A 16,247-nucleotide genomic window follows, 5' to 3' on the forward strand; every position below is an offset into this window, starting at 1 on the left:
GTGGTGTGGTGGGTGAAGCCGCCGCCTGCAGTGTCGGCATCCCATATGGGCACCGGTTCAAGACCTGGCTGCTCCACTTCTGATCCAGCTCTCTGGCTATAGCCTGGGAAACCAGTGGAAGATGGCCCAAGTCTTTGGGTCCCTGCACCCATGTGGGAGACCTGGAGGAGGCTCCTGGCTCCTGGCTTCGGATCTGTGCAGCTCCGGCCATTGTGGCCGATTGGGGAGTGGACTAGTGGATAGAAGACCTCTCTCTCTCTCTCTCTCTCTCTCTCTGCCTCTCCTTCTCTCTCTGTGTAACTCTGACTTTCATGTAAAATAAATAAATCTTTAATAAAAAAAGAAAACTCAGAACTCTGCTACAAACCTTCTGCCAAAGCTCCACAAATCTTTTTTTTTAATTTTTATTTATTTATTTTGACAGGCAGAGTGGATAGTGAGAGAGAGAGACAGAGAGAAAGGTCTTCCTTTTTGCCGTTGGTTCACCCTCCAATGGCCGCTGCAGCCGACTCATCACGCTGATCCGAAGGCAGGAACCAGGTGCTTCTCCTGGTCTCCCATGTGGGTGCAGGGCCCAAGCACTTGGGCCATCCTCCACTGCCTTCCCGGGCCATAGCAGAGAGCTGGCCTGGAAGAGGGGCAACCGGGATAGAATCCGGCGCCCCAACCGGGACTAGAACCTGGTGTGCCGGCGCCGCAAGGTGGAGGATTAGCCTGTTAAGCCACGGCGCCGGCCATCCACAAATCTTAACTACTGTTTCGCAAATTCTTCCATTCTCTACTAGGTACCCTTTAACTTCTGTTCAATGCCACAGGTAACATTTATCCTGATATATTTAGTCCCATTTATGCAGAAATGTTTCTTTTCTAGCATACCCTCTACCTCTGCATACCACATCCATATGCTCATGTTAACTGTGGCTTATACCTGACACCTAAAATGGCAGCAGCGTCCCACCTGCTGTCTTCACTTTGATATAACCTGGAGGCAAATGAAATGCTGTCACTGACAGAGTATCTTAATGAAGATGAAAGAGTCTCATGGGCAGGCATTGAGGCCAGAGTCACTAGCATAGAGACTATAAGTGAAACCCAAAGATAAAAAATCAAATGCTTAGGATAAATCCTTTGCATATATCTCTTCTATTATAACCAGTAGAATGAGGTTTAGTTGCTGAAGTGATAGCACCAACACTCCATATTTCACAGATTTTGCCGACAGCAGAACAAATTCTGCCTAAGAGCCTCAACCTTTTCTTGGGGTTCACTATTATGAGCTCCTGATCCACCATCACTAAGTCATATGCTCTACAACCTTTCCCAAAAACGGTAACATATTGAGCCATCTACATTTTCTGTTATACTGAGACAAAGCAGATAACAGGCAGACTCTGGATCTAGAATCACCTGAGTTCAAACCATGCCTTAGCTGTTTGTTGTGCGATCCAAAGTAAGTTACTTAAAATTACATGTTTATCAATAAAAAAGTAGGCAGAAGCCTAAGACAGCCCCCAAGAGTTCCTGACTCCCTGATATATTTTTTCTATCCAATTCCCAGGAATGTGATTATAACAGATCTTATTCTCATGATTAGGTTGTTGCATAGCAGTTGACCTTAATTAGGGAGATTTTTCTGGGTGGGCCTGGCCTAAACAGAAGAGCCTTTTAAAAATCAAGAGTTCTGGCCGGCGCCGCGGCTCACTAGGCTAATCCTCCGCCATGCGGCACCGGCACCCCAGGGTTCTAGTCCCGGTCGGGGCCCCAGATTCTGTCCCGGTTGCCCCTCTTCCAGGCCAGCTCTCTGCTGTAGCCCGGGAGTGCAGTGGAGGATGGCCCAAGTGCTTGGGCCCTGCAACCCATGGGAGACCAGGATAAGCACCTGGCCTTCGGTTCAGCACGGTGCACTGGCCGCAGCGCACCAGCCGTGGCGGCCATTGGAGGGTGAACCAACGACAAAGGAAGACTTTTCTCTCTCTCACTGTCCACTCTGCCTGTCAAAAAATAAATAAAATAAAATAAAAAAATCAAGAGTTCTGAAGCACCGGCATCCCATATGGGCGCTGGTTTAAGACCCAGCTGCTCCATTTCCTGTCCGGCTCTCTGCTATGGCCCGGGAAAGCAGTGGAAGATGGCCCAAGTCCTTGGGCCCCTGCACCCATGTGGGAGACCCGGAAGAGGCTCCTGGCTCCTGGCTTCAGACTGGCGCAGCTCTGGCCGTTGTGGCCATTTGGGGAGTGAACCATCGGATGGAACACCTCTCTTCTCTCTCTCTCTGCCTCTAACTCCGTGCAAATAAATAAATAAATCTTAAAAAAAAAAAAAAGAGCCACTGTGAGAAATTTTATAAGAAAACATGGTTGTCCTAAGTGTTGTCATAAAACTACCTCAATAACTACAATAATACCCAAATTGCCTGATCCTAAGAATCACCAAGGAGGGGCCGGCACTGTGGTGTAGTAGGTTAAGCATCTGCCTGTGGCATTGGCATCACATATGGGTGCCAGTTCCAGTATCAGCTGCTCCACTTCCAATCCAGCTCCCTGCTATGGCCTGGGAAAGCAGAAGATGGCTGGCCCAAGTCCTTGGGCCCCTGCACCTGCATGGGAGACCCAGAAGAATCTTCTGGCTCCTGGCTTCGGATCCAGCCAGCTCCAGCCATTGCAGCCATCTGGAGAGTGAATCAGTGGATGGAAGACATATTTCTCTGTCTCTCCCCTTCTCTGTAACTCTGCCTCTCAAGTAAATAAAAAAAAATTTTTTTTAAATCACTAAGGACTCCTAAATTCCTTCCCTAGAATCTCATTCCATACGCCTTGGTGAAGCTCAGGAATCTCTATTTAGACTTAAACACCCCAGATCAATATTTTGCTCATGTTAAATTTGGAAAATACTAGGTTAGAAAACATAAGCCTACTTCAAAAAGTTCGTGGAAAATAGAAGTAAAAGTATTTCTGTACAAAAAAGCTATGCATAACAGAGGAATCTTCAAAAAGCTCATGAAAATATGTATTATAAAAATAAAACTATGGGGGCCAGCACTGTAGCGTAGATTAACCATTTGCCTGCAGCACTCTCACAGTGGTTCTTTTTTTTTTAAAGATTTATTTATTTATTTGCAAGACGGAGTTAGAGAGAGGCAGAGGCAGAGGCAGAGAGAGAGATCTTCCAAATGGTTGTTCACTCCCCAAATAGCTGCAATGGCTGGAGCTGGGAGGCAGGAGCTTCTTCCACGTGGATGCAGGGGCCCAAGGACTTGTGCCTGCATCCATATGGGATGCCAGTTCAAGTCCCGGCTGCTCCTCTTCTGATCCAGCTCTCTGCCATGGCCTGGGAAAGCAGTGGAAGATGGTCCAAGCCCTTGGACACTTGCAACCACGTGAGTGACCTGTAAGAAGCTCCTGGCTCCTCACTTCAAATCGGCCCAGCTCTGGCCATTGCAGGCATCTGGGGAAAGGACCAGCAGATGGGAGATCTCTCTCTCTCTCTCTCTCTGCCTCTCTGCCTTTCAAATAAATAAATAAATAATTTTTTTAAAAAATAAAGCTATGCATGGATTTCAAAAATTTGGGGCACCAAAATGAACTTACCTTTTAATTTCATTTTCCCAAGAACTGTTTGAAGTACCCTGGTATATTTGGCCATACGTGTACTTAGCAAAAGTTCACCATAAGGGGAACAACAACTCATACTAAAACTCTTTGAAACCGGCATTACAGAGCTGTAAATCTCGTTTGGGACTACTCTATTTCACAAGGTGTTCTTTTGGTCACATAGTGATTCCATAAAGAAATCGAGTCATGGGAGTGAAAACTTTCTATCTTGCAAAATTTTACATATTTGCCAGAATTACTTCTTGAAATGTTCAATGTGTAATGCAGCACTTATTCTCTTTTTAAAATACTTCTCATTTTGCAAACAAGGACTTACACTTCTAATACATGTGCAGCAAACGTATCAAATTCTGTGGCTATTTTACTGCCTATTTTTCGGGAGACAGCAAGTTCTCTCTGGATCGTGCTCTTCGCTCCTTGTTTTTTCCTCCTCTAGCTCTGTACTTTTCAGGTACCTTCCTCTGGGTTTCCTCCAACTCGGGCAGGGTCTGCCTTTCTGGGAGTTAGCATCTCGCCTTTGCAGCACGCTGTATCCCAGGAACGCAGGCACCCAGTGTGTGTTATCACCGCTCCATGTTTTCTGTTGTTTGCAATACTCTGCCTGTCAATATCCCCTGCGACACCGCCCCTCCAACCTAGCACATGGACCCTAGGGTTACGTCTGTTCTTTCCATATCTTCACTCCTTTTAGCGTAGACTTAGAGCGCCGCTCGTTCTCCCATTCTCTTGATTGGCGCGCCTTTCTTTCCCCCACCTCACTCCGTACACCCAATTTTAGCAAAATATAATGGCCCGAAAGAGGGCGGCACTAAAATGAAGTTATTCGTTACCACGGTAACTGCCGCCGCCATCTTCGCGGTGGTCGACCAGTATTTCTGACAGCCTTAAAGAAAATAAACCAAAAACAATTTCGCAGACTGAAAACTTTCAGTTTAACCTCCCCTACCCGAATCCTACTCCGGAAAGAGTTATTCTCAGACTGCAGCCACCCCACAGCTTTAGTTCTCCCTTGGACGTGCCGAGCGACAGAAGCTGACGGAATGACGCTAGGAGGCGGAGCCCTGCGTCCGCCACGCCCAGGCGCTCTCTGCTCACGCGCCGTAGGGAAGCGTGGTCGGTGCTGGGCACGCGCGCTGTACGGAAGTGTGCTTAGGTGCACCGGAAGCCGCAGGAAGAGAGCGATGGCGGGTTTGACTGTTAGAGACCCTGCGGTGGATCGTTCTCTACGTTCTGTATTTGGTGAGAGGAATTCGATTGAGCCAAACGTCGGGGAGGGACGCTCCCCCGGCACCCCCACCCTTCTTGAATCGCCACAGGAGCTTGTGGCGCTCGACCTTTTCTGTGGGGCGGCCAACTGGTGGACTCGTGGGCAGAGATGCGCCCCTTTTCCTGAGGTTTCACAGGCTTTGCGCGGTATCATTGAGGAAGTTAGACTTAGGTTCAGCTTTTATCCGTTTCTCCTTTTCGGAGCTTCAATTATTGTCTGAAAGAGAGGGCTCATGGCTACAGCCCGTTACTGTCCCGTAGTACTTCTCACCCGGTCCCGGAATATAGATTATATGCTGAGTGTACAGATACCTGTGTCCACTTCCCCGTCCTCTAAAGAATTTTCATTCGTTGCTTCTTCCCTGTAACGTTTTAGTTCAACCAGCCACCTGTCGTCCTGAAATGGATTCTAAGTAAATGAATGAATAACAATTAAAATCGCCTCAGAGGAATTTTAAAGAGGACCAAAACTATTCTGAGTAATTTTCTTCGACTGGAATAAGTTGTTTAAAAAAAAAAAACCACATGTAATAGTTTTTAAAGCACGTTTTGAAAGAGGCAATGACAAAACAGTTTTTAAACATCCTCTGTTAGAATCGTGGTCATTCTTCCTTAAGGGTGTTGATGTGTGAAAATACTTACGTATGAAACTGTTTTTAAATTGTATATAAATATTTTAGTAGCTATTGACAAGACTTGCAGATCTTCAGGTAAATACCAAAGCCTAAATAGTAACTTTCACCAACAGTTAAGGAAAAATCTAACACTGGGCAGATCTGTGAGCTTACATTCATCAGTGTCTATACCTTTTGCATTTAGTCTCACTGATTGATTCACTTGTTAAGAGGCCTGAAAAAGTGCAGTGGAATTGGGAATTGGAGAACACTATTTTGAGGCAGGTGTTGAATAGTCAGTGACATAAGTAGACACTGTACTTTTCCACCAAAGGTCTGCAAACTCTGAATTTTAGTATTACCTGTTTTCTTCCCTAGTGGGAAACATTCCTTATGAAGCTACTGAAGAACAATTAAAGGACATCTTTTCTGAGGTTGGACCTGTTGTTAGTTTTAGGTGAGACTTCCTTTTACTTCTTATGAGAGTTTCTTAAAAATCCCAGCAAATCTGACTTTTAGTAATAATGGTAGGGTTTTTTGTTTGTTTTTCAAACTGGTAACTTTCCACATGCATTTTATTTCTTAGCAACTTTATTGATATATAACTAACTATGTAATTCACATTCATTCTTACCTAAAAGGTGCTTTTTTTTTTTTGCTTAAAAAATGTTTTAAGAGGGGGCCAACATTGTGGTGCAGTGGGTTAAGCCACTGCTGCTGGCAACACTGATATCCCATTTTGGAGTACTGGTTTGAGTCCTGGCTGCTCTGCTTCCTGCTAATGTACCTGGGAATGCAGTAGAAAATGACCCCTGCCACCTGTGTGGGAGACCAGGATGGAGTTTCTGGCTTCTTCCTGGCCCAGATCTGACTATTAAGGCCATTTGGAGAGTGAACCAGTGGATAGAAAATCTCTTTCTTCCTGTCTGTCACTCTGCTTTTCAAATAAATAAATAAATAAATAAATAAAACTTTAAAAAATACTGTCATGAGAGTTACAAGGTTATTTAAAGTGTGCTGAATTAGAGCATGGCAATATTAGCAGAAATACTGCATGTTTCTGATACCTGCTTCTGCTCTCTAGATTGGTATATGATAGGGAGACAGGAAAGCCAAAGGGTTATGGCTTCTGTGAATACCAAGACCAAGAGACAGCACTTAGTGCCATGCGGAACCTGAATGGACGTGAATTCAGTGGGAGAGCGCTTCGAGTGGACAATGCAGCCAGTGAAAAGAACAAAGAAGAGTTAAAGAGTGAGTATAAACCCAAGTTGTATACAATAAGAGTTATGAATAATATAACAATAAAAATATTCTGTTTATCATATGTTTTAGAATACTTTGAAATGATTAGACATACAGTTTCTTAATCAACCAAGGTGCCTCAGCTAGGGAAGTATGTCTTTTGAGGAACAAAAGGTAAAATTGACTTTAGAAACCCTTTAGTTGCCAAGGAGTTTATTTTGAGTTAAAGAGGAGTTCAGGTTCACCAAGCTACTAGTAGTGCTAAGCGTGTCATAGTAATAGATCCAGGAATTCTGTTTTGAAATAAGCATCTTTTTCTATTTAAACCTTTTGTTTCTGAGATGACTTGTGAAGAAAAGTCAATATACCTAGTTCTCTAACTTTTGTCCATCTATGTGTTCGTGGTCCCAGCTTTCCTTTGAGAACATTAAATATGCTCTCACTTTTTTCCATAGAAACGAGATTTTCAAACCACTTATTTCTCAGCTTCAGAGAATCTGTGGTTATCCACTGGCCCAAACAGCAGTCCTGGGAAGTAGATACTTGGAATGATTTAGCTTTTTATTTTGTCTCCCTAACTTCTTGTACTTTTTTCCCAATTAGGCCTTGGCACTGGTGCCCCAGTCATTGAGTCACCTTATGGAGAGACCATCAGTCCTGAGGATGCCCCTGAGTCCATTAGCAAAGCAGTTGCCAGTCTTCCACCAGAGCAGATGTTTGAACTGATGAAACAAATGAAGGTGGGAGGAGGCATTAGGTTGTGGATAAGAATTTACATCAGATTTTCAAGAAGTTAATTGATAAGTTAATAGAAACCATTCCCTGAGCTCAAATGGAACTTGTGTCCATAGACCAGTATTTTTAGCACCTTCAATAGTCCATGTGTACACAGTATATTTACTTTCTGCCAAGAGCTTTTCTATTTTTGTATACAAACACATCTGTTCAATCTACTGGGGTTTTGTGATCTGTAGATATCAAATACAGATACTTAAATGTGACTTTTTTGCTAAATGACAGTATTGCTAGATTTGAAATGCCTCTTCCTTCTCTTAATTGCCATGACCCAGACTTTGTGTGCCATGCAAAAAAAATCCATGATAACTTAAAGAGCCTCTTGAATATTATCTTTCTCAGATGGGAAGGTTCTAAATCACTCTCCATTTCCAAGTAATGAATACTGAACCTGATCATGGATTTGCTTGTCTTCTCAGCTCTGTGTCCAGAATAGTCCCCAGGAAGCACGGAACATGTTACTTCAGAATCCTCAGCTGGCATATGCTTTGCTGCAAGCACAGGTAGTGATGAGAATCGTGGATCCAGAGATTGCCCTGGTGAGTGCTTCTGTTTCTTTTATGGAAATGGTAGGGAAACTTTGAGTGGAATAGAGCTGCCTGATTGCTTTGTTAGACAATTCACAGGGTTGTCTTTTCCCTTTTTAGAAAATTCTGCATCGCCAGACAAATATCCCGACACTGATTGCAGGCAACCCCCAACCAGTCCATGGTGCTGGACCTGGTTCTGGAACCAGTGTATCGATGAACCAGCCAAATCCTCAGGGCCCTCAGCCCCAATCTTTGGTAAGACTTTATCCCTTCACATTTCTTTTATCTGTCTGTGAATGTTGTTTTCTTTTTAGGAGAAAGTATTGAAAAGGAGTGGTTAAGAACTAGAGGTGACACTTGGCAATTCCCAGGTTTCAGAACACATGGCATCTGAATGAATAAAGATTTAATTTCAATTCTGTGAAATAAAGAGATCCTTCCTTTATGCCCATTTCCTATAAGCTAACTTTGTATGTATGCCAGATATACACATTGTATAAAGTGGTTAACGCCTCACTCCATGTATGTGATCATGCTTATCTTCACAGTGCTTATATGAAGGTAACATTCTTAATTTTTTTAAAGGTTTGTTTGTTTGCAAGACAGAGTTACAGAGACAGAGGGAGACAGAAAGAGAGAGAGAGAGAGAGAGGGAGGGAGGGAGGGAGAGATCTTCTATCTACTGGTTCACTCCCTAAATGGCTTAATGAAACCAGGAGCCTGGCACTCCGTGGGTAGCAGGGGCCCAAACTCTTGGGCCACCTTCTGCTTTTCCAGGCACATTAGCAGTGCATCAGAAGTATAGCAGCCAGGACTCAAACCAGTACTCATATGGCATGCTGGCGTTGCAGCTGCCCTCTTAACTTGCTGTACTACAACACCAGCTCTGAGGTTAATACTCTTACTATCTTCTTTATCAATGAAAAAAAAAGCTCACCTTCCAAGTATGATACGAAATCCTGAAGACATAAACAGTTGATATATTTGAAGAATGAAGAATTTCTGTACAGAGAAACACCAAAGAAAAGTGACAAATTAGGAAAAAGTGTTTGCCACACATACAATAGACAAAAGGCTGATTACTTAATAAAGAGCCTTTAGTGATGTTTAAAAAAGTTTTGCTACATTATAATAGCAAAAAATTGGAAACATCCTAAGTGTATATCAGTGGAAGAATGGAGAAAATGTGTATTTATCCAGTGGAATACTCTACAACAGTTAAACTGTATGTATCAACATGGATGATTTTCTTTTTTTTTTAAACATGGATGATTTTCAAAAACATAATTCCATAAAGCAATAAGATGAACTAGGAAATGAGGCATCAAAGGCATCAACACAGATAACTAAAAAACATAATACTATATAGAAGTGAAACTGTGAATGTGAAAGCATTCTCAAAATACAGGGTGTATGTATCTACATAAATCTCCAAAAATAAATCCCAAAGATATGTTGAATAAATTAACAAAAGAATATATTCAATATGTAGTGGTTCATATAAAAAGTTGAAACATCTGGGGCTACCGTTTGGCCTAGCGATTAAGCCGCCGATTGGGATGCCTGCATTCCACATTGGAGTGTCTGGGTTCAATTGCTGCCTGCAGGTCCTGATTGCAGCTTTCTGCTAATGCAGAACCTGGGAGGCAGTGGACCTGTCTCAGGTGATTGGGTCCCTGCCACCCATGTGGGAGACCTAGATTGAATTCCCAGCTCCCAACTTTGGCCTTGCTCAGGCACAGCAGATGACTGGGGAGTGAACCAGTGCATGGGAGTGTGAGCAGTCACCCTTCCTCTACTGTTCCCTCTCCCTACACCCCTTTTCCTCTCAAAAAAAGTTTAAAAATGCTTGTCTAAGAAGAAGATACAACATAAAATTGGGAAAGACCATACAGGGGATTTTGATTGCATTTATAATTTTATTTTCCTAAGTTAGGTAATTATTTTCTTATGACTTATCTTTCTGCAATTTTTATAATAAAAAACCTATAAATTAGTTAGAAAATTACCAGTAACCCAGTAGAAACTGGGCAGGAGACATAAATAGTTCACAAAAGTAGAAATATAAAGGTATGGAAAAGTATTCAAAATTAAGATAAATATAAATAGAAACTATACAATTTTTTACTTATCAGACTGGCAGAGCTAAACAACTTGGATGGATTGTACATTTTCTGTAAATTCCCAGATAGTAAATTATTTTGACTTTGCTGGTCATAGGATCTCTGTCACAACTACTCTGCCATGCTAATGTGGAATCAGTCATAAACAATACCTAAAGTATGTGTGGTTGTGCTCCAATAAGACTCTAGAGAAAGAAGGAAGTAAACTAAGACCCACAGAGATTAACTGGTCCAGAATTAACACAATTGTAAGTGACAAGTCTAACAGCTAAATCTGATTCTGTTTGACCTCATAGCCTATTTACTCTTACCCATCTTCCTGTACAGTTCCCTCTTTTCTGCTTTAGTTTCGTTTGTGTTCTCTAAGTGTGTGTGTGATTTTTTTATGGCTTAGTTTTTATTCTTTATTTGTTGGGTTCTTTATTCAAAGGTAGTGCTCAGTTCTCTAAGGAGTACAGAGATGAAAATATAACATTTTCTTTCCTCCAAAGAACTTTAAAATAGCATTAATAGGGCTGACGATGTGGCATAGTAGGCTAAGCCTCTACCTGCAGCACTGGAATCCCATATAGGTGCCAGTTCTAGTCCCGACTGCTCCTCCTCCAATCCAGCTCTCTGCTGTGGCCTGGGATGGCAGTGGAAGATGACCCAAGTGCTTGGGCCCTTGCACCCACGTGGGAGACCTGGAAAAAGCTCCTGGCTCCTGGCTTCAGATAGGCCCAGCTCCAGCTGTTGCGGCAATCTGGGGAGTGAACCAGCGGATGGAAGATCTTTCTCTCTGTCTTTCCCTCTCTCTGTAATTCTACCTTTCAAGTACATAAGTAAAAAAATCTTTTTAAAATAGCATTAATAACATTTTGGGGTCTGTGTTGTGATGTAATGAGTTAGGCCTCAACCTGTGATGCCAGCATCCCATATAGGCACCAGTTCGAGTCCCAGCTGCAGAATTGTTCCAACTGCTTGGGCCCCTGCCACCCAGATGTGAGACCTGGATGAAACTCAATTCTTTAAAAAATATGACATTCCCCCCAGACCAGAATTATATCTGAGGACAGGAATGAGGGAAAATTTATCAGATTTAAAAAAAATTTTTTTCCTCTTAAAAACAGGTGGCTAGGTTGCTTTTTAAAAAAGTCCTAGTCTCTTTTTCCTCTTGTATTCAGGACACTTGTTGTTGTTGTAAATCTTAATGCCAGGCCCCAGTCCTGAAGTTGACAACAGATGCTTCATGATGCCTTGCCACACAGATAAGGCTTATCAATTCAACTTGTAGAATATGTTGCATAGAAACTGTATTCCATATAACCAGGCTCATGATATGTATTACAGCTTGTTTCTGTGGAATTCAAAATGTGTGTTAGATCTAATGCCATGTAAGACATATTATATAAAAAGAATGTTTGGTACCATATTTGGAGCTGTCAATTTGATGAACTTTAAAATCATAGACTTAGGGCCCGCGCCGCGGCTCACTAGGCTAATCCTCTGCCTTGGGGCGCCGGCACACCGGGTTCTAGTCCCGGTCGGGGCACCGATCCTGTCCCGGTTGCCCCTCTTCCAGGCCAGCTCTCTGCTGTGGCCAGGGAGTGCAGTGGAGGATGGCCCAAGTGCTTGGGCCCTGCACCCCATGGGAGACCAGGAGAAGCGCCTGGCTCCTGCCATCGGATTAGCGCGGTGCGCTGGCCGCAGCGCGCCATCCGCGGCGGCCATTGGAGGGTGATCCAATGGCAAAAGGAAGACCTTTCTCTCTGTCTCTCTCTCACTGTCCACTCTGCCTGTAAAAAATAAAATAAAAATCATAGACTTAGTGTATTAAGTCTTCATGAAAGCAAGTACATACTGTGTTTTTTTGTCTTGATCAGGGTGGAATGCACGTCAATGGCGCACCTCCTCTGATGCAAGCTTCTATGCCGGGTGGTGTTCCAGCACCAGGGCAGATGGCAGCTGCTGTCACAGGACCTGGCCCTGGTTCCTTAGCTCCTGGAGGTAACTTTCATTTCAAGTTGACACCATTTCTGTACTTTGTTGAAATGTTGTCATAGCAACTGCTGCAGTGCAGCCGAAGTATTATGTGGTAATAGAATCTTGATATAAAATTAATATAGGAGAGTACTTTAAAAAGTCCTTGGAATTTGCATACTATATAAACCATTTTTGCACCAAAATCAAGTTATCTTTCAACTTCATTTTCTATAAACTTTTTGAAGTCTCCTCATACAGCTAGAAAGTATATATCCCAGAGGAAGGAAATACTTGATTTCTTTTACACAAATCCTTAAATATCTGATTATGTGGGACACTCAAGTGGAAACTTGGAGTAAAACTTCCAAATTAACAAGGGAGAAAATGAAATGAATGGAAACTAAAACAAGCCAGAAAAAATTAAAGGAAAAGACAATGTAAAATAAGTAAAAATAAATGTAGAGTAAGATAGAAGAAATAAAAACTGGTTTAAGTTGTTATCCTGCTAAATGTGAATGAATTGAATTCTCTCACTAAAAGCTGAAAACTGTTAGATGAGGTTAAAAAGCCCATGAAGAAAACAGACACAAAATACATAGTCACATGTGTTATGTTTAGCAAGTCTAAATTTGCATTTTAACAAATACAATCAGACTAACCAACAAAAGAAATAAATTTGAAAACTCTGTATTCCTTGAAAGTATATAGGTGGACAATTAAGAATGTTGCTATTGAGGTCAGCATTGTGGCGTGGCTGGTAAAGCCACCACCTGTGACACTGGCATCCCATATGGGCACAGGTTGGAGTCCCAACTGCTCCACTTCCAATCCAGCTCTCTGCTAATATGCCTGGCTTGGGCCCCTGCACCCACATGGGAGACCCAAAAGAGGCTCCTGGCTCCTGGCTTCTGTCTGACCTGACTCTGGCCGTTGCAGCCATTTGGGTAGTGAACCAGCGGATGAAAGATCTCTCTCTCTCTCTCTTTCTCTCCCCTCCCTCCTTCCCTCCTTCCCTCCTTCCCTCCTTCCTTCTCCCCGTCTCCCTCTCCCTCTGCCTCTCCCTCTCTACATCTCTGACTTTGAAATAAATACATAAATCTTTTTAAAAAAAAAAAAACAAAGAATATTGCTATTACAGTTAGCTTTTCTTTTCAAAAAGATTTTATTTTATTTATTTGAAAGGCAGAGTGACAGAGAAGAAAAAAGAGAAAGATCTTCCATCTGCTGGTTGATTTCTCCAAATGGCCACGATAGCTATAACTAGGCCAGGCTGAAGCCAGGACCCAGGAATTCCATCCAGGTCTCTCATTTGAGTGGCAGGGGCCCAAGTACTTGGACCATCTTCTACTGCCTTTCGAGGCACATTAGCAGGGAACTGGATTAGAAGCATAACATCTGGGACTCAAACCAGTGCTCTGATATGGGTTGCCAGTGTTGCAAGCTACTGCTTAACCCAGTGCACCTCAATGCCAGCCCCCCGTTAACTTTTCACTGTACCTAAACACACTGAATGAAATAGCAGTTCTTTATGAAAGACTTGTGTGAACCCGAGTTATTTTCAACATTTATAGTTTTTTATGAAGCAAACTTGCTTCTTTGCTAATTTTTCTAATATTAGATTGGCTAAAACATTACTCATGAGAATAATTAAATTACTCTGTTTTGTAGATAAGTCTACACAGCTAAGTTAACAAGGAATCGATTTTTAAAGAAATTTCTAAAACTCAGAATTTTCATTTATGCACATTATAAAATTGAGTTGTAATTCTCTCTCATTGAAAGAAATAAGCTCAGCCTTTTATACATTTTTAAATTAGACGTGTCTAGCTTACCTTAAAAATACCTCACGTTGTAATGCCCTGCACATGGCAAATATGCAACCCACGATATATGCAGTTTGTTACACAAGTTTACTTAGACTGGTCTATACTTTGTTCAGTGAAACACGTGCACTGATCACACACTTCAATGTCACAGCAATTTCATATTGCTGTAAAACGTTTCTAGGTGTCTGCAGTCCATTTCTGTACTTACCTTGTCATGTACTGTTAACATACAGTGTATAGATCAGCACCATTGGTGGATCACACTTCAAATAGCATTGTGCTAGTGGACAAAAAATAAGTAAGGACACTGAGACATTAAATAATAGAATCAATAAACTTCATCTAGTACAGAGGGAGCTTTATATGTTTTTTTTTATTTGACAGATAGAATTAGAAAGAGAAAGAAAGGTCTCTTTCCGTTGGTTTCCCCCCAAATGGCCGCCACGGCCAGAGCTATACCAATCCGAAGCCAGGAGCCAGGTGCTTCTTCCTGATCTCCCATGCAGGTGCAGGGCCCAAGCACTTGGGCCATCCTCCACTGCCTTCCCAGGCCACAGCAGAGAGCTGGACTGGAAGAGGAGCGACCGGGACTAGAATCAGCACCCATATGGGGATTCTGGCACCGCAGGCAGAGGATTAACCAAATGAGCCATGGCACCGGCCCCACTTTATATGTTTTGACTAGAGAATACATCTTTTGCCCTCCCAAATGACAATGGGAAGTTTTTTGTTTTAAAAGACCATGTAAAAACATTAGCTGTAAAATAAAACCTTAACAAATTCAAAAGAAAAGATTATTTCAAAGGCCACAGTCTTTTGATTATAAGCCAATAAAGTTAGAGACAATTAAAAGGTGACTGAAAAAAATCTTTGCTTGGAAGATTAAGGAACATACTGTAGGTCATCCCTGGATCAAAGGGGAAGTAAAATAATTATGAATTAACTAAAATATAGCAAAAACTCATATGTATATATATATATATTTTTTTTTGTATATATAATACAAGAAAGTATGGGTGGGGCCAGTGTTGTGGCAGGAGTGTGTTAAGACACTACTTGTGATGCTAGCATCCTGTATCATCAGAGTGCCAGTTCAAGTCCTGGCTGTTCTGCTTCTGATTTCAGCCATCTGCTGATGTGCCGGGGAAGGCAGTAGATGACCCAAAGTGCTTAGAGCCCTGTCGCTCCAAATGGAGTTCCTGCTCCTGGCTTCAAAGCCTGTCCTAGACCTGGCTGTCGAAGCCATTTAGGGAGTGAACCAGAAAACAGAAGATTGATCTCTCTCTCTCTCTCTCTCTCTCTCTCTCTGTTACTCTGCCTTTCAAATAAATAATTTAAAAAAAAAAGTTATGGGAAACAATGAAGACAATGCTTAAAGGGAAATAAATACCCTTAAATTCCTACATTGCTAAAAACAGAAGAACTCTAAGAACTAGTTTTAAAGAATTAGAAAAATAATAAACCAGAAGGTACCAGGAAGAGGAAATTAATAAAGATAAAAATTGAAAGTAAGTGTAAAAGAAACTTAAATAATTGAATTTTTGAGTAATATTTTTTTGTGAGTTCATAGCATTTATACTTCTGAATTTAAGCCTGCGGCGCCAGCACACAGGGTTCTAGTACCAGTCGGGGCACCGGCTTCTGTCCCAGTTGCCCCTCTTCCAGGCCAGCTCTCTGCTGTGCCCCGGGAGTGCAGTGGAGGATGGCCCAAGTGCTTGGGCCCTGCACCCCATGGGAGACCAGGAGAAGCACCTGGCTCCTGCCGGATCAGCGCGCTGCACTGGCCGCAGCGGCCATTAGAGGGTGAACCAACGGCAAAGGAAGACCTTTCTCCCTGTCTCTCTCTCGCACTGTCCACTCTGCCTGTCAAAAAAAAAGACTTAAAGCATAAGATTTTTTAGATACGCTATACAAAGCTCTTTGACAGTTGACGAGGAGAGAGAGCTTCAGAACCAAATGAGCAAAAAAAATGTGTAGGCACAAAGAGGTAATAATATTGGTGAGGAAAGTGATATTCACATATTGGCTGATGAAAATGAGAAGTTTTTTCAGTCTTTTTAAGAAAATCATTTAATGTTCAATATTTACGTACATTTTGACTCACCAATTCTGGGAATTTGGACCATACAAATAAAAGTGCTGTTATGGAATAATGTATCGTGTGAGAGAGATTATGCCCTAAATGCCTTCTGCTGTTTCCTCAGATCTTATCTTTGCATTGTTTTGCTGATTGATTTGAATCAAATGAATAGGACAGAACAGAATGTTGTGGCTA

At 42.2% G+C, this 16,247-nt stretch overlaps 1 protein-coding gene across 1 annotated transcript in view; it reads left to right on the top strand.

The window, feature by feature from the left end:
- Window positions 1-4,724: 4,724 nt before the first annotated feature.
- The window catches only part of CSTF2 (cleavage stimulation factor subunit 2), a 33,127-nt gene continuing 21,604 nt past the window's right edge, over window positions 4,725-16,247 (top strand). Inside the window, exons 1-7 of the mRNA XM_062183714.1 lie at window positions 4,725-4,850; window positions 5,870-5,948; window positions 6,576-6,745; window positions 7,340-7,476; window positions 7,951-8,070; window positions 8,179-8,316; window positions 12,047-12,170. Of these exons, the coding sequence (XP_062039698.1) occupies window positions 4,793-4,850; window positions 5,870-5,948; window positions 6,576-6,745; window positions 7,340-7,476; window positions 7,951-8,070; window positions 8,179-8,316; window positions 12,047-12,170 (826 nt within the window). The 5' untranslated portion in view covers window positions 4,725-4,792. The remainder of the gene's footprint in view (window positions 4,851-5,869; window positions 5,949-6,575; window positions 6,746-7,339; window positions 7,477-7,950; window positions 8,071-8,178; window positions 8,317-12,046; window positions 12,171-16,247) is intronic.

This window comes from Lepus europaeus, chromosome X, assembly GCF_033115175.1.
Source record: "Lepus europaeus isolate LE1 chromosome X, mLepTim1.pri, whole genome shotgun sequence".
Taxonomy (NCBI): Eukaryota; Metazoa; Chordata; class Mammalia; order Lagomorpha; family Leporidae; genus Lepus; species Lepus europaeus.